This window comes from Dermacentor variabilis, chromosome 10 (genome assembly GCF_050947875.1).
Source record: "Dermacentor variabilis isolate Ectoservices chromosome 10, ASM5094787v1, whole genome shotgun sequence".
Classification (NCBI taxonomy): Eukaryota; Metazoa; Arthropoda; class Arachnida; order Ixodida; family Ixodidae; genus Dermacentor; species Dermacentor variabilis.
In genome coordinates, this window is record NC_134577.1 from 9,600,579 (window position 1) to 9,625,315 (window position 24,737).

At 47.9% G+C, this 24,737-nt stretch overlaps 1 protein-coding gene across 10 annotated transcripts in view; it reads right to left on the reverse strand.

The window, feature by feature from the left end:
• dnc (phosphodiesterase dunce) overlaps window positions 1-24,737 on the reverse strand; it is a 708,859-nt gene that overhangs the window by 8,885 nt on the left and 675,237 nt on the right. For all 10 annotated transcript variants that reach the window (XM_075671523.1, XM_075671522.1, XM_075671521.1 and 7 more), the window contains 4 exons: window positions 1,794-1,895; window positions 1,140-1,195; window positions 843-955; window positions 230-320 (listed from right to left, as the gene is read on the reverse strand). In XM_075671523.1, coding sequence (XP_075527638.1) covers window positions 230-320; window positions 843-955; window positions 1,140-1,195; window positions 1,794-1,895 — 362 coding nt within the window. The remainder of the gene's footprint in view (window positions 1-229; window positions 321-842; window positions 956-1,139; window positions 1,196-1,793; window positions 1,896-24,737) is intronic.

Genomic DNA, 24,737 nt, shown 5'->3' on the forward strand with positions numbered 1-24,737 from the left:
TCGGAGCTGAGCAACACGGCCTCCCACTGCTCAGCATTACTTATATCGTGATTTGTGTGATTTTCTGCTGGGCACAACCACATAATATGGAACAGATCCGCTTAAACGTGACAAATTCGTTCGTGACAAATTCAATAGACTCCACAGGATGTGGTGAAGCGAAGGCAGGTGAGTCGTGTGACTGGAGCAATACGTATGCACATCATGCAATGGGTTCGCGCCAACTTACCCAAGAATGTGTTGCAGATGTACTCGGATATCTGGCTCCCTGACTTCGACTCCGAAAAGTGGCTCAGTTCCTTGTTGAGCATGCGCTTGAACTGCGGATGGGAAAGAGCAGAAGCACACACACGCGGTTCAGAAAGAAACAAAATCACTATGCCCTGTGCGTACAGAACGTCCCTTTCTCTGCAAAAACTCACAGGTTTCCGGGCATATTAGAAAGCATTAGACCGCATGTACAATACAGTTTGCGGAATACCGAAACAACGGAGACCTGAAGGGCAGCAACGAAGGTGGCGACATCTCGTGGTGGTTTATTGAACCACAAAGTATCATAATTGCTGTTTTCTGCTGTTCTAGTCCAAGAGAAAAAAAAAGAGACCTTATAAGCTGCTTGTTATGTTGCTTCAGGCACCTTCACGGGCTCAGCTTACTTGCACACTGCCTGTAACTAATAACTGCAATAACATCTTTATGTGCGCTCCGGTTCATATCAACGTTGCAAGGTGGCCCGCACCGCCAGCGCTGCTGTTGCCGTCTACAACGTAGGTATTTTGTAAATGGTAATATGCTATATAGACACGCTAAGACCCTCTGTTAGCGAGGCGACGAGAACTCACTTTGCTCGACGCCATGTCTCCTACGGATCTGTGAGACTGTATCGTCTCCAGTTGCTCGAGGCACCACTCCAGCTCTTTCACAGTGGACGACGCCATCTGGCTATACTCCTCCTCTGAAAAAGGCGAATGGTCCGGAAGAAAGTCAGTTTTCATTACACTGCACTAAGAAGGGACGTGGACGACAAGACAGTGCACACGAAGGCGTCACGAGCAATCAAACACTAAATAAAGAATTGCTTCTGTTTGAGAATGTCAACTTATGCAGCAGATAAAGAGCGGTGGACAACGTGCAATCACCTGATAGAGAGGATCCGCTTGTGTTTGTGCCAGGTGAACCGGATGGCACCTTCATTCTGCGAGGAATTGCCGAAAGTTACGCACAGCCACATAGTAGATCAAAGGAAGGCTCTGTAACCAGTGTGTAATATACTGCATCTACATGTGATATCTCGTATCCCTAACACACGGTGTGTGGCTGAACAATGAACAACGTTAAAAGTGCACAAGACGGTTCATGGTGCTCAAAACAGTTACTGCTTCAACCAGCGAAGCATTTCCTAGTTTCTTTTAAAGCGCTAGGTATTTCTGACAACTTGGGTAACCTACAAGATGCGTTAAGCAGAAGTCTAGTGAAACGCCACCATATTACCCGAGGGCGATAAGCGTTATCCTATACTTACGAAGTAAAATGGAGCGCTATGACACTTTATTTAAATAACGCATTTTCATCATATAACGACGCACAGTGCACAATTACGCGCGACGAGCCAATTCACCCTAGTCATAAAGTACATATTCCTACGTGTTTCTAAAATTAGGTGCGGTAATACGCCCATAGACCAAGGGAGTTGCGCTCGCTAGTGATAGGTTACAGGAGTTCCAGTATTTGTCGTTGTACAGTTGAATAAAACATTAGCAGCAATAAGGACAACCAAATAGGATAACACTCACGTGGGTGGGACGTCCTTGGTGAGATGCTTAATGTTGTTCAGCACGCTACGTAGTGAGGCCAATATTTGAGCAAACGGGGTCACGATCTGGTCTTCGCCATGCCTGCGCAAATCGAAAAAAAAAGAGAAGTTTAGTTAATTCACCAATGAGCTGAGCGAAAAAATATTGAAGAACAACACGTCATAATCTTATGGGCAGAGTTAGCGAAACCGCTAAATCATTCTTACAGACCGCAACGTTGAAAAACACTCCAAGCAAGTCGGCTCACAAAAGAGAACAGGGTCTTCCGTTCAGCCAATACGAATCCTATACACTGTACACTAAGGCACTACAACTAGCTCATCGTTTCTTGGAGCTCGACTTTCGCCACGTACACTTTTTTATTATATCTTCGGATTATTTTTTGTTGCAACACTGCAGTAGCTCGGAGGATTGTGTCATATCCTAGCCGCTCAGTCATAAGTCATCCTTCCCAAGCTATGCGGGGAAAACATTACGAGGGAAAACCTAAAGGAGCAGACGACCTTCAATCGCTATGCTCCATCGAAGACAGCAAATCCAGGGAGCCCACTCGGCGTTACGAAAGACCTTCCTCCCACCATACCCCTGCTAAAAGCAGCGAACACGAGTCGACAGACTCTGACGAAGCCGCCATTAAAAAAATTATTGCGGCACTCAACGAAAACATTGTAAAGAAATTATCTACATATTTTTATATAAATAGCATGGATCTAGGCATTATCCTAAGACAATAATGTACAAAAAAGTCTACATAGTGTTCATAGAAAGTATATAGACATACCGTATCGCAGACACTGGGCAGCCGGCCACTGTCACCACAGTACAGTGGTCACAGCGCACGTACGCGTTAACGGAAGGCAGAGCAATAGTTCGTTTTCTGCAGTCTTCGGGCCCGCGAGAAAGGATATGAGAGTGAAGTGTGAAGCAGCCTCACAATTCTGTGCGGCGATTTCTGTTTCGCTAGTCAAAGAGGTGGAAACTGGGAAGCTAACAAAGAAGCTCGAGAACAAGTTAAGGACCGCGCAAAGAGCGATGGAACGAGATATGTTAGGCGTAACGTTAAGAGATATGAAGACGGCGGTGTGGATCAGAAAGCAAACGGAAATACCCGATATTCTAGTTGACATTAAGAGTAAAAATTGGAGCTGAGGCGACCATGTAATGCATAGAAAGGATAACCGATAGACGATTACATTTACGGAATGGGTTCCACGAGAAGGGAAGCGCAGCCGAGGACGGTGGAAATTTAGGTGAGTTGATGAAATCAGGAAATTTGCAGGCGCAAGTAAAGATCAGCCAGCGCAAGACAGGGGTAATTAGTGATCACTGGGAGAGGCCATCGTCCTACAGTGGACATATAAAAAAATAGGCTGATGATGATGATGACACATTTTCTTCCTATCTCTTTAAGTATATCACCTCCCCCTCCCCCCTTCCCAATCACTCCTAGTAGCCGCTGCTACGCATGTATTATTTCACTTTCAGTAAATTCTTCACAGAAATTCTACACAAAGCAACCTGAAGTCACGATAACATAAATGACACTTCATGCGGGTAATTTATTTATACAAAGCTGGATATACGAACCCTACTGTACGTTCTTGTCTCTTCGTGATGAAGAGGTCATTACATGAATAAACAATGAAACGAAAGGATTAAAGACGCCGCGTCTTTAGCAAGCAGCAAGGGGGTGCGATCAATAAACGCATTATTTACGCCTGGGGGTTAGCGCCTGGTTTAGCGGAATGGCTAAGCATGAAGTGCGCAGCTCGTTTGTCTCACCGAGCACTTCGCCGAAACTGAGGTTGGGGGTTTGGGTTGCAATGGAGAGAAGATTCTGAACTCCGCGCGCGCTCGACCTTCACGTAGCCCGCGGGGCGCCGAAGGAGCATTTTAGACGAATTTCCCCAGGGGGGGGGGAGGCGGGGGGGGGCGAGGGGGAGCAAATCCGAAGACGACCCGCCGGTTGATATACAACCGGGTCTTGCTCTGTGTAGGCTTCGCTTATAGTAGTGCGGCCTCAAGCCTCTACTATACTCGGCAGTAAGAGAGAGAAAGAAGTGGTTCTTGTGGGGAAGGAGAAAAGGCTAGCGCTATTTTCTGCAACCCATGCGGGAGCACGGCTCAGCGCCAGCAGGGTGGAGGGGATCGGGTTAAAAGAGGGAACGCTAAGCTAGCTGCTGCTCCCATTATAGAGAGGGGGTGGGGGAGACCATGTGACCGACCACGGCCGACTCCGTGGGGCATTGTGCTTGTTCGAAAGCGAAGCGTGAAGTTCTCTAGGAATAAGATGGAACGGGATTCGCGCGTGGCTTTAGGAGTAGACGAAATGACGGTTGATGGCGAGGCGCGTTAAATGAGTGGTACGCGTGCATAACTGAAGGCCTCAAAGCACGCTGCCATTCCTTTTCATTTATTTTTATTTCGCACCTCGGAGGTCTTCTTTTTTTTTTTTCAAGGACTTCATGAAGCCGCCAGCGAATGCGCGACCGGTGAGGCCGCAGCGCGCATGCGCAGTAGGTCACGGAGAGTGCATTGCGAAACGCTTTTAGATGTGTGCTGCGGACGCCCTACGGCAACGCCGCGATCATCACCTAGAGGTCGCCGATCTCGCCGCCACCGGACCCACTTCAGGCGTTTTTCAAGATACTCTTCTTAAGTATATATTTTGCTCGCATGTTAAGAAAGCGCGCACTCATATTCACCAGGCTAAACCAGTGAAGCTGTGTAAGTTAAAAGGTGTGCTGACGCAAACGAGCTGCGGGGCCAGGCAAAAACTCAGCTAGAGCGGAAAAGAAATGTATATAAAGGGTGGAGAGAAGGCAAACTTGAGTACTATAGTCGAAGGAAAAAAGGAATCAAAAAGGGAAAAAAAAGCTGAGCGGCATGAATATGTGAACGAAGGAAAAAAGGTAAGGAAGCAAGCAAGGAAAGGATGACAAGAGGGAAGTAGGGAAGTAATGAAAGAAGCAAGGATGGTGGGAAAGAATAAAGTAAGCAGGGAAAAGTGGCAAGAGGTAATTAAGGAAGGAACGAACAAAGAAAGAAAGTAAAGCAGGAAGCAAGCTAATGAATGCAACTATGAAAGAAAGGAAGTAAGGATGGAAGGAAGAAAGCAAACAAAATTGAGACGCAATCAGCGAGGTAATGAAAGAATGAAGTGAAAAGGGAAGGGATCAGGCAAGGAAGAACTGAAAAAAAGGCTAAGAATCAGGAAAGGAATGAAAGAATGAAAGAAGCAGGGAAGAAAGGGCAATAACTGACGGCCAGGAAAGAAGGGAAGGAAGGAAGGAACGAAAGAGAGGAGTGAAACGGAAAGGAAATAATAGCAGCAAAGAAGTGGCCGAAAGAATAAACACCTTGAGCTATGCAGTGGGGCGTATTTCAGAGCAGTTCTATACATTCTATGCCGTATATTCTGTTGAGACTCGTTGCTCGGTACGTTTCGAAGACAGCGCGCGGTCCGCTGTCCCGCGTCTAATATACGGTCTCGCTGGGATCGCAGTGTAACTTTTCAGAGTCAATATATACGAGCGCACCGGGAACTGCTTTGAAAATTGCCTCGTCGAAGCACGATAGCGTGTTCCTCTACACACAGGAATACGCGAGGACGTTCTGGAAAAAACGAACGGGGTGCGGAAGAAAAACAAATAAAGCCTTATACCTAACGAGCGGTGCCGCCCTCAATATCTTCGCGAACCGCTCGCGGCAAAGTAGCTGCGATTATAGCGGCGGGAAAGGCAAAGTGCTACTTTCTGCGACACCCGTGACCAAGAAATGGAACGCGAGGATTCGTACGTTTCGAAGACTTAAACATTTAAGTAACGCTGCCCAGACAGGTCAAGTACACAGAGCGTTAAGAAGCGACGCAATATGTGCAAGTAACACAACAGCTGGGTGCTGACGCGACAAAATGGCAGAGACGTAATAAACAAGCAGCAAGATGCCGAAAGAGTTCTAGCAGATAGTGCGGTACGATGGAGGCGGCGCTGGGATTGGTACGGCTGCACTCCTCGCCTAAACAGAGAACGCAGCTTCAAAACTTTGAAAGCATAGCGAGCACACTACTGCGAGCAAGGTTTTCGGTTTACGACAGTTCACCAATATGAAACAAAATGTCGTTCGGCGTGCACACCACCTGTACACACACAAAAAAGAGATCTTCGTAAAAATGCAGAAAATCATCCCTTTCAATAGAACTGGCCGTACGTTACACGAACGCCAAACGTGTACTCCGTGGGCGAGGTATTGTTAAGCACGAATTCATAGTGGCATATCTAGTAGCGAATCTTCTCACCGCAGACAGTCACAACGTATTACATTCGCCTCATTAACACTACGTTTGGATAACATTTGCCTTAATATCTGCGCGAACATCAAAGAAAGCTTCGCTTAATACCGATTTCTACATATGCGCGGGATGCACCCAATTTTCGTTTCAATATATATGTGAGGACTTATTTGCAGAATATATTTTGAGGAATTATGAGCAACGCGAAGTTCCATAACTTCGGCAAATCATTGCTTCGTAGGCGGGGATCGGAGCGTTGCTAGGTGCAGGTGGGCCTACGGCCTCGCAAGCTGCCGGCAGTGGCTCCGCCCGAGTGCCGCTTAAGAACTGCGGTAGAGAAGAGTCACGCGAAAGTGCGCTTTGCCGGCATTAAAAAGATTCCTGGAGACAGCGGCATTGTTAGTCGCTATTAAGGGATGTAAAAAAAAAAAGGGAACGTTTTGTTTATAACAGTTTTTATTTTCCCTGTCACTGTGTATATGTGACATTGCTGTTCTTCCCATCGTTGCTTTGACAGTGCCTTTGTAATGTCGCGGGGTAGCTTTGGCTGCTATGTGAGGACGTCATCATGCTTGCACTAACTGTTGTTATCCTTTCTCCTATAAAGTAATGCGCATATAGTATACAAAACTATGTACGCAACTGTAAACCACTTGTTCAAGGGCAAACGAGTAGTTGGCGCCGATCCTTTACGCCAACATTACCTTCCATCATGCCAATAAAAAATATAAAAATCGCGTTACACTCTGAAGCCCGTCACGGCACGTACAGGAAAGGCAACTGCTTTTTAATCAACTTTGTGGCTAAAGCAAGGTGCCACAAACAAACAAACAAACAAACAAACAAACAAACAAACAAACAAACAAACAAACAAACAAACAAACAAACAAACAAACAAACGAACGAACGAACGAACGAACGAACGAACGAACGAACGTACGTACGTACGTACGTACGTACGTACGTACGTACGGACGGACGGACGGACGGACGGACAAACGGACGGACGAACGGACGGACGGACGAACGGACGGACGAACGAACGAACGAACGTACGTACGTACGTACGTACGTACGAACGGACGAACGAACGAACGAACGAACGAACGTACGTACGTACGTACGTACGTACGTACGTACGTACGAACGGACGGACGGACGGACGGACGGACGAACGAACGAACGAACGAACGAACGAACGAACGAACGAACGAACGAACGTATGTACGTACGTACGTACGTACGTACGTACGTACGTACGTACGTACGGACGGACGGACGGACGAACGAACGAACGAACGAACGAACGAACGGACGGACGGACGGACGGACGGACGGACGGACGAACGAACGAACGAACGAACGAACGAACGAACGAACGAACGGACGGACGGACGGACGGACGGACGGACGGACGGACGAACGAACGAACGAACGAACGAACGAACGAACGAACGAACGAACGAACGAACGAAAGGAAGGAAGGAAGGAAGGAAGGAAGGAAGGAAGGAAGGAAGATAGATAGATAGATAGATAGATAGATAGATAGATAGATAGATAGATAGATAGATAGATAGATAGATAGAAAAGAACACTATTGACAAAACCCATAAGTCCCCTTACCCGTGTATCCAATAATATGAATACGTATATGGAGATCAGACATAAAAACCTCTATGTTCCCGAAACTCTTGGACGAAGGAACTCCGAGAACTTTTCCGTCTTTTCTATTTGCATCGCTTTCTTTCCGAGAGACCAAGCACAGCGCAAACACAACTTTGAGCGGTGACACGGAGGTCGACGGTACACACTCCGCCGGCACGCGGAATGCAAACACGTCGTCGCTCTTATTTGCGCCTCCTCGGTGTTTGCTGCACGGACAAGACCGTATTGGTCGATTCCTTTCTAGTACGTCACTTCTTGGAGGGCACTTTCTGCACGCGCATTCACCAGACGAATGGGTTGAAAGCGATGAGAAAGAACTTTGTCGTTACTCACACCATGTCAAACCTAACCAAATTGCGCATCACCACGTCACGCTGCAACTCCATGGCAAGGCAAGCGAAAGAACCACACTCTTATCCTCCTTTCATTAATGACCATCAGAATAAGGAGATATCTCGTGCCTGTTCAGCGAATAAAATATAGATTACGTTTACTTTACTGCGCAGATTTCAGTTGACCATACCGCATGATAAGAAGTCGTTAGGCGAAGTCCTCGGAAGCGATATTCATTCTCGAACATGGCTTCGAGTTTCAGAAAGGACATCACTATAGTTAACCGCACGGTCACTTCTGATCAGTTGCGAGAGAAAGATTTGCTCGAGGTACCCTTTCTTCGCAAGGCCAGCCGTGACCTGTCATATGTCCCATATCTAGAGACAAAAAGGCCGATACCATCGGGAAAATGTTACATTTATTTTAGCTTCTTGAGTCATTCAAATCTGAGTCACCTTATTCTCTGCTATTGAAGGAGGTACGGCTTCGGTGTTTCGAATGCAGAACGATATCGCTACATGTTCGTCGCAAAACTGCCTCGACCTCCGGTTGACAAGGCGGTAGTCGGTGACGACGACTTATATGAACGTCATATTTTATCTGAAGAAGAAAAAAAAAGCACCTTAGGTGATGCAGAAGGATGTTGCATGACATGAAAAGCTGTTCGGAGGAATTAGATAAAACGGGGAGTGCCCAGTGTTGCATAGTAGTGAGTCAAACATCATTTTAGCTTATCTAACGGAGCTCCTTTAAGGTGCAGGATATCTTTTCAGTTGTAACGCCTACGTGGCGTTTGCGTATACGAAACAACGTTTTGCCGACACCAGAGGACGTCCACAGATGCACTGCTCTCTGACGCAAGTGGCGGCATTTGTGGCAGGCGGAAGACGTAGCCATAAGATCAGCGAAAAGAAAAATAAGGTCAAGTGGATAACTTTGCAATAGTGTTCCCCAGAAAAATGTGCCGTGACATTCAAGAGTGTACGCTTGAAACATTAGTTCACTGACGGCATAAGACAGGAGAACGAAAGGAAACAAGAGAGCCGGAATATGCGAATACGAAGCTTGCGGAAAAGTCGAAACTTTGCGAGCGCATTTCCCCGAGTTTCCTTCGAAGTGGGAGGAACATAAGCGGTATTACTCTTCAACTACAATGATATAAGCGTAAACAGTAAAGTAGTAAACATCACGTAAATGCCAAACTTATGACCTGTATGCTTGCACGCTTACGTATATCGCCAGGCAAACAACTTAGTACACATTTTAGAATGTATCATTAATTCTCTTTACTATAAGAGACTATTTCAATCTTCGTTATATTTTGACGGCTGAAGTTCTGTATCCGAAGGAGCAAATCTCCGTGCTTTTCAACAATGTGAGAACCAGTTTCATTTGCTTATATTTAATGACACACAGAACAACGTTCATGCAATACTGAGACTGAAATAATAAACTTGATATTTGGTTTTGTCCAGCTACCGCCTTTACCGATTACACGGCCCGTTGCAAGTCCAAACGGTTCTGCAAAAGCTTGACTACGTCCATCGTGCAGGGACATAATTTAGGCGGGCGATGAAAAAGATAGAATTAAGAAACAGTGAGCTAGCCACGCGAGGTTTGTATGCGTAATCAATAAAGCGCGTACCACAAGAAAGTACAGCGGCATGCATTGTCCAAGAATACCGAAGCGGTGACGTAAGTGCAAGGATTCGCGGTCTCTGTGCACGCAGTTGTTTCGAGAGCAGCACAACAGCAATGAAAGCGACACCAGTTGTAACACATCCCACACTGTCACAAAAAGTTTCCATTGCACTTTTGGCGCCGGTTAATTGACGACCCGTCGTACGGCACCTAACGCACCAACAGAGCTGACACGGCGGGCTTGTCGGGGGCGTTCGATTAAACCACGGCCGGACACACATTACGAGACCGACGCGTTTAGCTTCCCTTATCGCGAGTAAAGAAACAAGTGAAAGAGAGGAAAGAAACACGAACGCATTGTTCTCAACCTACGCATTTGTAACCTTTTGTACCGATACCTACGCGACACCGTGGCTATGCGTCTCTACCTACCCCCCCCCCTTTTTTTTTTCTTTTTCCTTATGCGAGCGAGAACAAAAGAGAGAATTAGCTGTGTTCCTACTCTCAACCTACGAAGAGGTAACCTTTCCCGCAACACGTACGCGACGCTTAGATAACAGAAAGGTCCCTCGCGTGCCGTCAGTGGAAGTGACAAGTGCCGCAAGTGCCGCGCACTATACCTGCTGCTGACGGACTTCGCGCTGAGCCTTAGGGTGAGGAGGAAAGTAACAGGAGAGAGAGAGTGTGTGTGTCACGTATACACTGCAGCGACCACAAGTGCTATACTGTGTATATGCCAATCACACACTCCCCGGAGGACGTTTAGACGCAGTGAGTTACCGCGTGAGAACTATAGTATACATACCCAAATGGCGGCGATTGGGTTTCCTATATATCGTACGGGTGTGGTTTACCCTGAAGTTTCGTGACACGGCCCATGACGGTCAAAGTACACTACATATTGGAAGCTGCAGAAACACGCGGTGGCGACACGTGGGTTATCCAGGAAGTTGGCACAAATGAAGATGAAAAAGAATCGCTCGGGTTGGGAATCGATGTTTATCGCGAAAGGTGTCCGCGCTCGACTCGCGACACATTTACCCAGGGGAGAGGTGCAAAGCTCGCCGCGAGCCTCGTTTAACGAATGCTACAGCGTTGCTGAAAGGAGGGAAAGTGAGAAAGAGTTCTTGCGATGCACAATTCGCGGATGCGTCGCGCTTCTCACAGGTAACTGTGGCCCGTGTTTCCGAAGTGCTGCGACCTTGATTGCGTGAAGGGATAGCTATACACAACCAGGTGAGGCAGCTGAATCCCCCCCTCCCCCCGCCTCTGCTTGTCTGCCCCTCTTCCCCGAAATATCTGTGTACCAGGATGCCATCTGTCCTCTGCTCTCCGCTTCCCACCTCCGTGGTCACTTGCGTACCACCCTCTAAAGACATTCCTGGATACGCCCCTAACCAGGACGGACAATCTCAGAATATTCGAAGCTTCCCATTAAATTCAGTACGCTTACACGACTACTGCATGGTTTTTATACCGTGTGTCCCGACTAACGTTAGTCAAGCTGTTCAACGAAAAGGGTATCTCAAGAACGCGGTGCAAGATACGATTTTAGGACCTACGGTGTTCGGTAGTCAGCTCGGATAACGTTAGCTGGGGCAACCTATAGTAAAAAGTGACGAACTACTGCCATTATCCTAAAATCACAGCACCGAACTCGCTGTGATGGCGCGGACAACGCGCAGGCGCCCACCATGATCGACCGGCCCGATGCCCGGGACTCTGCGTCCGCACCCTTTTCAGTCGGGTATTACTCGTTCCCGCCGAAAACCGGGGCGAGAAATCGCGGGACTGCGCCGTGCAAGCTGCCGTGACATATAGAGCGTCCGGACCAAGCTTCCCGCTCGCCTTTTTCTATCGACCGGTCGCCTTTGGCAAACAGGAAAGGGGGGCCGGGGGGGATTCGGGCAGATAATCGGCCGCACAGATATGTATAGCATCTTCGTTGCCGGGGGCGCAGGAGCGAGGGCGCTATTCATCGAACGAACCGCGAGCCGCTTGAAACGGCTCCAAAGAGAACGCACCGTTTACAGCGTGCTGCTGGTTGGAGGGTTGTTCAACCAGCCGCGAAACGCCGTTTCAAAGACAGATCCGTTCTTGCAAACAGTTTCTGGGGGACGGAAAACGCACGTGAGTTCTAGGGACAATAAATAACAGTAACATCATTCTGGTATCAGACCACTACTGACGAAGATAATTAGCGCAACAAAAAGACAACGCACACAGGAAGGGAAGACATGAGATAAGCACCCATTAGGTTATCTGCCTGCTGATAGGTGACGCGACAACTTGCAGAGCTATAAATTCGAAATGGGACAACATGGAAACAATTAGTACATGACCGGGGTAGTTGGAGAAGTATGGGAGAGGCTTTTGCCCTGCAGTGGGCGTAACCAGGCTTATGATGATGATGATGATGATGGAATTCGAAATTTCTCAATATGAAAGGCATGAATAATAAAGTTTTACCTGGGAAAGACACAACGCAAGGGTGGATTCATAGAACTATCCCAGCAGTTAACATTGTCTCGCGCTTAGAAACTTGCACCAAGTTCAACTATAAAGCGCGAGTTGCGAAGATACAGCCATCTACAGCTGAAAGCCCGACCTATATATTTGCTGGCTATTTAGTTAGTGTAAATAAGACTCGTACGAGCAACACACGTACGCTTGGTGCTTTGGCGTTAAAAAGCAGCGGCTCGATTAGTTTATTCGCCTAACCAAAGTTATAGCGCGACTATTCAAAGTCCCGCAATTTTTATAGCTATCCCGTGAGCAGTTTTATTTTCCCGCGTGCATGCTGGAAGTGCCTCAAATGGGGCCATGAGACGCGTAGCGAGTGAGCAGCAGAAAACGGCGCCGACAAGGACATCAACGAAAGAAACACAAGCGATGACTTCCGAGTGAGTTGGAACCGAGTTGCCAATAAATTGCGTTCCAGCTGCGCTGGAAGTCAGCACTTGGTGTCGCCTTGTATGTGTCCGTGTCCGCATTTCGCGTTCTTCACTCACTATGATGGATCAGCCAAACTAGACACTGCGCTCAATGCAGCGAAGAAGCCATGCAGTTACGTCGCTTTCATGGATGCTACACCGACAGGTACTCGTGGAATCATCCGAGCTCGGATCTATGCGAGTGCGGAAACTCGGCGCTGGTGTCGAGGTTAACGTAGAAACGACGTGGCTGTGGAAGGAACAACACGCGGCAGGCGACAATGCCCAGCTTCGATCTGAGCGTGGCAGCTCGCTTCGGCCGTTGCAAAAGGCATTAGCGTATGAGAGGGATGTGCCGCGCGCAACAGTTAGGTTCCCGCTCGAAATTACGACGGACCGTACAGCTCGTCCCTTGACCACGGAGGAAACGCTTTCTCTCTTTGCTCGTACTGGCGCGACTGAACAAAAGGCGGCAATGCGCATTCGAGAGAGTGCAGAGGCTCAGTGCCTTACCGGAGCATCGGAAGGACACCGAGCGACGTAAGACGTGTCTTCGGTCCTTGCTGGACTTCATGCACGAAACAAGATTGCTTGTATACGTGCGACGCCATTTTGTATTTGTGTTGCAATTTGTATTATGCCTCAGGGAAACCTTTAAAAAGTTACAATCATAATAAAGAACACGTCGTTGGTGAAAAGTTAAATGAAGAAAGCCGGTGCGAGCGCATTTGAATACAAGCATAATGACATACGTGCGCGCGAACTGTAAATGAGGTCGCGTGTGGCATGGCAACGTGCAGACACTTTATCATCGTGTCATTCTCCAATGCATTACTTGAACGCTGTTTCTGCGTGAAATTTGTGATCCCTTAATGGGTATGCTCTCATGCCTACACCCGGTTCTGTACTTTGTAATTTGTAGCCTGCATTCACAAATAATCAGTGCCATTACCCTCCCCCCTCCCTGCCCCTCCCCTCGGTATCTTAGCTAATGTGAAGCCAGGGGCGCGCATTCAACTACTTTTCGAGAATTGTCAATCAATTCACAGAGCGGAACAGTGGATGAACAGTACGCGCCAGCGCTAAAATTCATGACATGTGTGGCAAGGCGCCGTGATCACATTATGCGACGACGAGTGAAGGGGACGGGGGTAGGGGAGCTATGACGATCAACATTTCCTGGATAAAAATATAATTTCGCGCTTAGATTATGATTTCATCTAGGGAAAGCCGGCTTTGTCATAGAAAACAATGTTACGGGAGAAAAGGAAAAAGAGCGCATTAAGTGTCATCCGCGACCTATAATTCAAATGCGTAAGCTCACTTCATTGCTACACTCACGACGCCACGGCACTAAACGCAGGCCTCTTGTCGTCTAAGGTGTCTTGGCGACGAAGGAAAGTGCCAACAGACGCGAGTGAATAAGGTATGTAATTAACAAAGAAAAGGAAAGAACAAAAAGATAGCCTCGGTAGGAAAATATGAGTTACGAGGTTGAACGATAAAACGAAAAAAGAAATTCGCAGTTACTCCCGAAAGACGAAGCACCGATTGTGATAGCAAATTAGTAGAAAGCTGTACGAAGTAAGCATAGTAGTTAACGCAGAAAGTTGGGCTAGCTGGTTTTGATGTACTTACTGTGACATAGTTACTAGCGCTGACAAGACTAACAAAATATTGGGACAGGACAGAGCGCTCTCGGCGCGCACTTTAGCCACGTAGAAGACCGCTTTCAAGACACACGAGCGCCGGCAACGCGTTCCTACAGCGTCTGCCAAAGGCGTCTATTACGATCGACGCGAGACAACTGCGTTCGCCGGATCAACCTCACGCGCTTTCACTCATACGGAACCTCACGGCGACGGCAAAAATGTGCTTCGAGTGTCCATATAATTGCTATCACAATAAAAAGAAAACTGGCGACAATGTCGGATGATGAAGTCCGTAACAAACATGGCGCGAAGTTAGGGCCCTATAACGTAAAATTTTCTATTGCAATCTGTTTTTATTCCAATCTCCTGACGTCAAGTTTACGTAACCGCCCACGCAAGCATCGGGGGGTGACCCACAGCGTTGCCTGAACAGCCCAATCAAACGCTCGCCTCGTTTTTAGGAAGTCACTTTTGTTTGCTTTCAAAATGAATAACATTGCCTACATTTAGCGCTTCTTCTAGTCTAATTGCCTGACAAGAGGCGAGGAGCACGCTCAAGTGGAGCGGGATTCGATGGGGCCGTGCCAGCGCAATGAAAATCGATAACCGGATGAGGAGGGCGGTGCCGGCGCCTGCGACTGGCGCGCTTCCCCTTAGAAGATTGCGCTGGCTGGTCGAACGTCGTGGCGGCGTGCAACGGAGGGTTAAGAATGCAGCTAAAACGGATCCTCAGCAATGAACAGTTGGCAGAGCGATGTCCCATACCTGCCGAAAAGACTCGATAACGATATACTGTTACGCAAAAGGCTTTATTATACGAAAATAAATGCATGCTCTCCGGCAGGTGAGAGTAGCCAGTGCCTGAGCGATTGGCGGACCGCCATCTTCCTTTAGGAACGGGATAATCTCCAGCTATTCAGAGGAAAATTCAGTTTTGTTGGGCACATTAATGCATCTTCAATGCCTAGATGTCATTTTGACGCGGTGTGTTTTCGCGGTCCTGTGACGTCGCGTGACACACAGGCGAAGTAGGCGCAGCCCAGTAAGTTCTGACCAATAGCAGAGGGCTAATGGCGAAAAGGAATCGAATCAGAAATAATTATTTTTATCTTGCCCGATTTATTCATGCATAGTCAGTGTGTACACGTCATATCAGATGGGGAGCTATCGAGGCTTTCATGACGTTGCGGGAAATATAGGCGAAGGGGGATGAATCGAAATTTTTTGACCACTCTTAGATGGCTGACTGCAGAATTGGAATAGAAAATTCTGGAATAGCTTTACATTATAGCACCCGTAATTCAGGAATATTCTCGATAAAGCCGTGCGGGTACGTTAGGTAATAAAGCTTCGTGACCTGATTAGCCGGTACAGAGAAGGTTGACAAAGCGGATGGCGAAACTGAGTGACGAAGGCCTGGGGATCATACGTGACGAAGGTTGTCTCAAAGCTGAATGAGTAAGTTGAGCCAAAAGAAAAGGTTTATTGCGATGTATGTTAACAAGACAGAAGCGCGGTCCAACAAATGTTTTTGTCCAGTTACTACTATTGAGCATAGGGGAGAACGTAAAAGGAAATAAAACGGTACGGTTGTCACTGCTAGTTTTCAAAGCCACGCGTCAAAGCACGGTGATGCAGTTGAGAATCTCCACTTTGTATCACAGAAGACGGGAGCCAAATATTAGTTGAAGCAAGTGTAGCGTGTATACACACAAAAAAAAGAAAGCTCTACGACGTACAGTCTATAATAGACACATCCAAGGGAGGCCGGAAAACGGAAGTGAGCTTGCGGGTCAACCGACCGAGGAACGGAAACGAAGCACATCTTCGCGTGTCTGTGCGCTGCGAAAGGCTCTGTCAGTAGCTTCCGTTTCCGGAAAGTCCCAAAAGGAAGAGTCCCAGGCACAATGCGAGAATTCAACGGCCGCGCGTGCTCTCGCTCAAAGGCAGGCGCACCGCGTCTGCTTCGCCTGCTGCGATGCCGATGTTCTCTCGTGCCACGATGCCCCGTACTGCGCTTACGAGCTCTGTTCCCCCTCGATCCGTATACGCGGTGCGATGAAGCGAGGCGTCGCTCCGAGACGTGAGCGACACGCCCAAGACCGATACGCACGTGTGGTAACTAACGATCGCCAACGCGCCCTAGAAGCTCCAGCGGAGCAGCGACTCTGGACCGCGCCGAGGCACCGCCAGTCCTTGTTCGCGAATTGGTTGATCGATATACACTATAAAGAGGACATTCACGGTAGCCACAACAGCCGTGTTGTCTTAAACACGCTAGTAAGGATTGATTGACGGGTTGGTTGGTTCATCCTCACAGGAAGAACAGCGCTACATGACGAGACCTTACAAGAGGGGCTGCGATCTTATTGCGATACCTGTTCTGATGCCATTCATTATTCGCGCTTTGCCAATAGGCAAGGAGACGCTCCGCCCGCGTTATCAAGACGATCAGCCAACCGTGAATGATCGATGATAACAGTGGTATAGAACCGAGCAGATGGCATCGCTACACTGCGGGCCAGGCACTCAGAGACAACGGTATACGCCTGCGCGCTTCTTGCATCCTCCCGTCATGTGTAGCGCTATTGCAGTAACCCCAAACACGCTGAACAGAATGCGTACAGTCGCGATCAATGTGTAGGTGATCGCTCGAGCGGCGACTGAAACTAGGAGCAGCGCCACGTTACGTCATCACCGTCTCAAGAGGGAAACACCAGATAGCTTCCCTCTCTCTCTTTTGCTGTTCGCTGAGCAGCTGTCACTCCCGTCTGGCAACTCGCAGCTTTCCGTCACCCTTCACGAGATAACCTGCGAATTCATTTCGACTGCCTTATCAGCTATTGCACAGAAGCGTCATTGTGAGCCAATGTATGCATGAGGCAGGGACGCACACAAATCATTGCCACGAAAGGTAACAAGCACAAAAATGGGGCGAGTTAGTCTTGGGGGTGACGGTTGCCGCCTGGACGAGCGTAAAAGGAGAAGAAGGCAGCGAAATTTTTATCTTCGCAGTTCAGAAATGGGCCGCTATGCTGCTTGGAAGGCCCGCCGGTCGCAGCTCGAGCGATCACCTTCGAATTGATCGCGACTGTACAATGTTTTGTGACCGCGGTGTAAGTTAGGCACGTTGCTTTTGTGAATGTGCGGTCGACCACGAAAGCTTACGGGGCCCGGGATATGCGATAAAGCCGAATTACCACGAAGTATTGTCAGGGTTACCCACGGCGCATGCAGCCTGTATTCCGCTGCAGCGCATTTCATTACCGGTGAGGTGACGCTGTGTCATAATTCCGTCACTCGCTTGAAACCTCTCTTTGCGCCTGGAGAACGCAAAGAACTAAGGTCCCTAGATAAAACAAGTTTTTTTTTTTTTAAGGTATTTTCCTTCCTTTTATCACAGTACGGAAACCCTCCTAAAAAAAAAAATTCTATATCCTCAATTATGTGTGGCCACACATGTGCAGGTCATAAATACCAGGTTCTCTAGCCGAGTGCCATCCATGCGGTATAACCGAGCTCAGATTGGTCCACCTTGACTGATCAAATAGGGCGCCACTGTAGGTTAAATGAGGCGTACAACTCCTGCGGGACCCGCCGTGGTTGCTCAGTGGTCATGGTGTTAGACTGCTGAGCACGAGGTCGCGGGATCGGACCCCGGCCACGGCGGCCGCATTTCGATGGGGGCGAAATGCGAAAACACCCGTGTACTTAGAATTAGGTGCACGTTAAAGAACCCCAGGTGGTCGAAATTTTCGGAGTCCTCCACTACGGCGTGCATAATCAGAAAGTGGTTTTTGTCACGCAAAACACCATAATTCAAATTTTAATTTAACTCCTGCGGGGACGGTAGAGTATCCGTCTCCAGTGCAAGGGGACCGTGATTCAAATCCCGGTGCCGCGCAATTCTCCTCCGGGAAATACAAAAAAAAAAAGAAAAAAAAACCGTGTGTTGAGAAATTGCACAAACAGGCCTGGAGTGCGGCCTGATCCCGGTGACCAGAACCGGTAACGCACTCTCTCACCAGAGCAGGATTGGCCACCCTGGTGCAGTACTTGGCCACAACCTCCTATATGAATACAACAATCAAACCCCGGCCCTCAGTCCCCAGCAGCCGCGAAGCAACTGACCACGGCGGCGGTCAGATCTGTAACGCTGCAGAGGGTGCTAAGAATACCTGGCTCCGGACAGGCCGCCATTGGAATCTGAACCTGGCAACGTTTAACGTTAGAACGCTATCTAGTGAGGCGAGTCTAGCAGTATTATTGGAGGAATTAGAGGGTAGTAAATGGGATATAATAGGGCTCAGTGAGGTTAGGAGGACAAAAGAAGCATATACAGTGCTAAAAAGCGGGCATGTACTGTGTTACCGGGGCTTAGCGGAGAGGCGAGAACTAGGAGTCGGATTCCTGATTAATAAGGAAATAGCTGGTAACATACAGGAATTCTATAGCATTAACGAGAGGGTGGCAGGTCTTGTTGTGAAACTTAATAAGAGGTACAAATTGAAGGTGGTACAAGTCTATGCCCCTACATGCAGTCATGATGACCAGGAAGTCGAAAGCTTTTATGAAGACGTGGAATCGGCGATGGGTAAAGTCAAAACAAAATACACTATACTGATGGGCGACTTCAATGCCAGGGTAGGCAAGAAGCAGGCTGGAGACAAGTCAGTGGGGGAATATGGCATAGGCTCTAGGAATAGCAGAGGAGAATTATTAGTAGAGTTTGCAGAACAGAATAATATGCGGATAATGAACACCTTTTTCCGCAAGCGGGTTAGTCGAAAGTGGACGTGGAGGAGCCCGAATGGTGAGACTAGAAATGAAATCGACTTCATACTCTGCGCGAACCCTGGCATCATACTAGATGTAGACGTACTCGGCAAGGTACGCTGCAGTGACCATAGGATGGTAAGAACTCGAATTAGCCTAGACTTGAGGAGGGAACGGAAGAAACTGGTACACAAGAAGCCAATCAATGAATTAGCGGAAAGAGGGAAACTAGAGGAATTCCGGATCAAGCTACAGAACAGGTATTCGGCTTTAACTCAGGAAGAGGACCTTAGTGTTGAAGCAATGAACGACTATCTCATGGGAACCATTAAGGAGTGCGCAATAGAAGTCGGTGGTAACTCCGTTAGACAGGAAACCAGTAAGCTATCGCAGGAGACGAAAGATCTGATCAAGAAACGCCAATGTATGAAAGCCTCTAACCCTACAGCTAGAATAGAACTGGCAGAACTTTCTAAGTTAATCAACAAACGTAAGACAGCGGACATCAGGAACTATAATATGGATAGAATTGAACAGGCTCTCAGGAACGGAGGAAGCCTAAAAACAGTGAAGAAGAAACTAGGAATAGGCAAGAATCAGATGTGTGCGTTAAGAGACAAAGCCGGCAATATCGTTACTAATATGGATGAGATAGTTCAAGTGGCTGAGGAGTTCTATAGAGATTTATACAGTACCAGTGGCACCCACGACGATAGTGGAAGAGAGAATAGCCTAGAGGAATTCGAAATCCCACAGGTAACGCCAGAAGAAGTAAAGAAAGCCTTAGGAGCTATGCAAAGGGGGAAGGCAGCCGGGGAGGATCAAGTAACAGCAGATTTGTTGAAGGATGGTGGTCAGATTGTTCTAGAGAAACTGGCCACCCTGTATACGCAATGCCTCATAACCTCGAGCGTACCGGAATCTTGGAAGAACGCTAACATAATCCTAATCCATAAGAAAGGGGACGCCAAAGACTTGAAAAATTATAGACCGATCAGCTTACTGTCCGTTGCCTACAAAGTATTTACTAAGGTAATCGCAAATAGAATCAGGAACACCTTAGACTTCTGTCAACCAAAGGACCAGGCAGGATTCCGTAAAGGCTACTCAACAATAGACCATATTCACACTATCAATCAACTGATAGAGAAATGTGCAGAATATAACCAACCCTTATATATAGCTTTCATTGATTACGAGAAAGCGTTTGATTCAGTCGAAACCTCAGCAGTCATGGAGGCATTACGGAATCAGGGTGTAGATGAGCCATATGTAAAGATACTGGAAGATATCTATAGCGGCTCCACAGCCACCGTCGTCCTCCACAAAGAAAGCAACAAAATCCCTATAAAGAAAGGCGTCAGACAGGGAGATACGATATCTCCAATGCTATTCACAGCATGTTTACAGGAGGTATTCAGAGGCCTGGAGTGGGAAGAATTGGGGATAAAAGTTGATGGAGAATACCTTAGCAACTTGCGATTCGCTGATGATATTGCCTTGCTTAGTAACTCAGGAGACCAATTGCAATGCATGCTCACTGACCTGGAGAGGCAAAGCAGAAGGGTGGGTCTGAAAATTAATCTGCAGAAAACTAAAGTAATGTTTAACAGGCTCGGAAGAGAACAGCAGTTTACGATAGGTAGCGAAGCACTGGAAGGGGTAAGGGACTACATCTACTTAGGGCAGGTAGTGACCACGGATCCGGATCATGAGACTGAAATAACCAGAAGAATAAGAATGGGCTGGGGTGCGTTTGGGAGGCATTCTCAAATCATGAACAGCAGGTTGCCACTATCCCTCAAAAGGAAAGTGTATAACAGCTGTGTGTTACCAGTACTCACATATGGGGCAGAAACCTGGAGACTTACGAAAAGGGTTCTGCTGAAATTGAGGACGAAGCAACGAGCTATGGAAAGAAGAATGATGGGTGTGACGTAAAGGGATAAGAAAAGAGCAGATTGGGGGAGGCAACAAACGCGGGTAAACGACATCTTAGTTGAAATCAAGCAAAAGAAATGGGCATGGGCCGGACATGTAATGAGGAGGGAAGATAACCGATGGTCACTAAGGGTTACGGACTAGATTCCAAGGGAAGGGATGCGTAGCAGGGGGCGGCAGAAAGTTAGGTGGGCGGATGACATTAAGACGTTTGCAGGGACAACATGGCCACAATTAGTACATGACCGGGGTAGTTGGAGAAGTATGGGAGAGGCCTTTGCCCTGCAGTGGGCGTAACTAGGCTGATGATGATGATGATGATGACTGCACGCAGGGCATGCGGAATCAATGTCGCAGCAACGCCCCGTCTCGCGCAGCACGCGCGCTCTCAGGTTCCAAGGGGCCGGCCGAAAATAATAATATTTGGGGTTTTACGTGCCAAAACCACTTTCTGATTATGAGGCACGCCGTAGTGGAGGACTTCGGAAATTTTGACCACCTGGGGTTCTTTAACGTGCACCTAAATCTAAGCACACGGGTGTTTTCGCATTTCGCCCCCATCGAAATGCGGCCGCCGTGGCCGGGATTCGATCCCGCGACCTCGTGCTCAGCAGCCCAACACCATAGCCACTGAGCAACCACGGCGGGTGGGGCCGGCCGAAAAGAGATTGAGGTTGCGCGGGCTGGCACGATGGCACAGTTGGGCAGGTTCGCGCCTGGAGACGAGTCCCAACGCGAACAAAGCACCGAGTGCCCCCAACCGCCGACCGTCCGTAATTAGCTATTGAGGAGGAGAAAGTGGCACGCAGGCGGGTTAGGCTGATAGGGCGCCGTTCGCGGTGGGAGACCGAAGCGGGGCACGAAGCTCAGGTCCAGACCGGGCTGCGCCCAGGAAGGCAAGGCTCCCAGTCTCAATTACGCGAGTGGTGTCCTCGATTCCGCGCGGCTGGGCCGGAAGGTGGCGCTGAACTCGGGGGCCCTCGAAAAAACAACGCCGTTAAGATGCTCGCTTCACCCCCTCTCCTTTTCGGCGGTATAGGCGAGATGTGGGTTCCCTATATACCTAATGGAACTGCGTTACGGACACCCAGGGTGTTGTCATAGAGACACTCAAGCTAGCCCGCACGGGTTCTATAGATGCAAAAGTCCCGTCTTGTAGTGTTTATGGTTTCTAACAAATATCCTCGCGAGGCCGCCGTCTCTGGAATGCACGGTAGTAAACCAAAACGGCCAAGAACAAAACCAAGGTGAGGCATAAAAAATAAGAGCAAGGTAAGAAGAGTAAGTGAGAGAGATAGAGAGGATGGGGAGAGAGAAAGAAGGCATAGGACGAAGCATTACACTTGGCGTAATTACGCAAACAACGTTGCAGAGTGTTGCGCCCGAAGTAAACGGGACAAGCGAAGCGATAAGGGTCGCCAAGAAATTTCTTGATTAATTAAACAATATGGATTGCAGACAGCAGTATTGTTTGAATCGTGTGTTTCCCGTTACTTGCAATATTTGCTACCGAACACGTTTTTCCTAACTGTCCTGTCTTCGCCCGTGAAATGAAAAAAGAAAAGGAAATAAACAGTGCGCCAGACGCAGCCGCGAAGAGCGATGACAACAAGCCTTTCACCAAGATCTCATTGGTTGAGGCGATTCAAAGGAGAGCGCCCCCCGGAGTACACGGACAACGCTGTCGAGCGGAAGGGACGGTTCTAAATCTCAGTCATTTATGACTCTCACATGTGAAGATTCGAACGAATCGCGTTGCTGCAGAAAAAGAAGGAAATATTAAGATAGCCAACATCCTGCGAGCAAAGCAGCTGATACCTTACACGTATCAGTCACTCTTTGTTGCCGGTGCATTTGTTTTTCTTTGTGCTTGTGTAGTACAGTGGCGGTGAACTGTTGTCACTTATGTCTTGAGTGTGACCGCGACGGCCCTTATTCTTGGCTTGGACGACGCAGTTACAAATAAAAAACGAACTGCGGTACCGCTAGCTTGCAAGCGTCAACTTACCGTACCTTGCTAGTGATACTTGTACCACGTTACAACACTGAGCTTCCTGAACTACAACGTACGCGAAGCAAATGAGTGACAAAGTGCACACTAGCGATATTAATGAAATATAGTGCTATCAGCTTATTAAAAAAATAATCTAGTGCCACTTTGAACGCGAAGTGTGCGTGTCTGCGCGCGCGCGCGCGCGCGTGTGTGTGTGTGTGTGTGTGTGTGTGTGTGTGTGTGTGTGTGTGTGTGTGTGTGTGTGTGTGTGTGTGTGTGTGTGTGTGTGTGTGTGTGTGTGTGTGTGTGTGTGTGTGTGTGTGAAAGAGAGAGAGAGAGAGAGAGAGAGAGAGAGAGAGCTGCCCCTCCGCAGATTAAAGGCTGAGCGCGAAGTTAGAACAGCTGAAGTAAAACCAGATGCTTATGAGAGAAAATATAATAATTTTTTTTCTGGACAGCCAATTTCTTGAGGAATACGTATCGACTTCAAAGAAAGGACCAACACATACGAATACATTCATCCGCCTCTGCGAAGGTGGCGAAACAAGCTTGCCAGCGCCCACCGGCAATTTCGCGGCTGCGTAACATGCCACCCAATATGCTGGCGGGCTAGCTCGCGCAAGCTTGCACGTATACCGGAACCCACAGGAACGCAAACATACTTTTTTTTTTAATATAGCGGCCTCTCTCCATCAATGTAAGTTCCGGCGCCTAAAGCACGAAAATAAAACGTCTCTTCGTTCGGCGGAGATTTTTATCAGAAATAACACGGCAGCGTGAAACGTCTCGCGCAGGACTAGCGTCTCCGATCCGCATAAAAGAAAAGAAAAATTAGGCGAACAAAACCTTAGTACCATGCTCGTAATTTCGCGCAGGTTTGTCTACTTGAGCGGCTGCTAGCTTAGGAGCACCGGTAAGTCTCGTCAGAGAGCGCGACGATCACAAAACAAACTTTGTTCGTTCACACATTGCTCACGTGTTAAAACCAGCCGAATAATAACGGTCAGAAAGAAAGGGAGAAGGTCAGGAAAAAGAAAAGGTAAAAGAGAAACAGCTAGAGTGAGAGGATAACGGGAGCACCGTAGGTAGGAAAAAAGAGAAAAATGAATTAAACGACAACATGGATGAGAGAAACAAAATCCCAAAACTCTTAATAAGGCCGTCGGAGAAACCCGAGCTCATGACGATGTGCAAGAACAGAAGTGCACAGAATAGCGGCATAAAATGAAGCTACAGTACGGTAGACGTGCAGAATATAATCACAAGAGTGCGCACTACAACAGCAAAGGAGTGCGTTACAACAGCAGGCGTACGAAACATAACAGCAAAAGTGCTCACAAAAACAGCAGAAGAGCGCATTAGGATGCCGGAGTACACATTATAATGGAGAAAGTGCCAGCTATAACAGCAAAAAAGCGTATCATAGAACACCAGAAGTACTCATAATAACGGCAAAGTTAAGTTCTATAACAGCAGATACACGCATTATTACCGCGGACGCACAAATTGTAACAACAAAATTACGCATTGTATCCGCAGATGTACGTATTATGTCAGCAGAAGTACGCATTATGAGAGCAGAAAGCAAAGCAACGTAGAGAACAAAATGACATTCTATTCGTCTCTCACTTATGCGCGCGCCAAGCCGACTGGCCTCATATTCCCCCGCAGTGTGTTCTCGGCTGTATGACAAGGTCA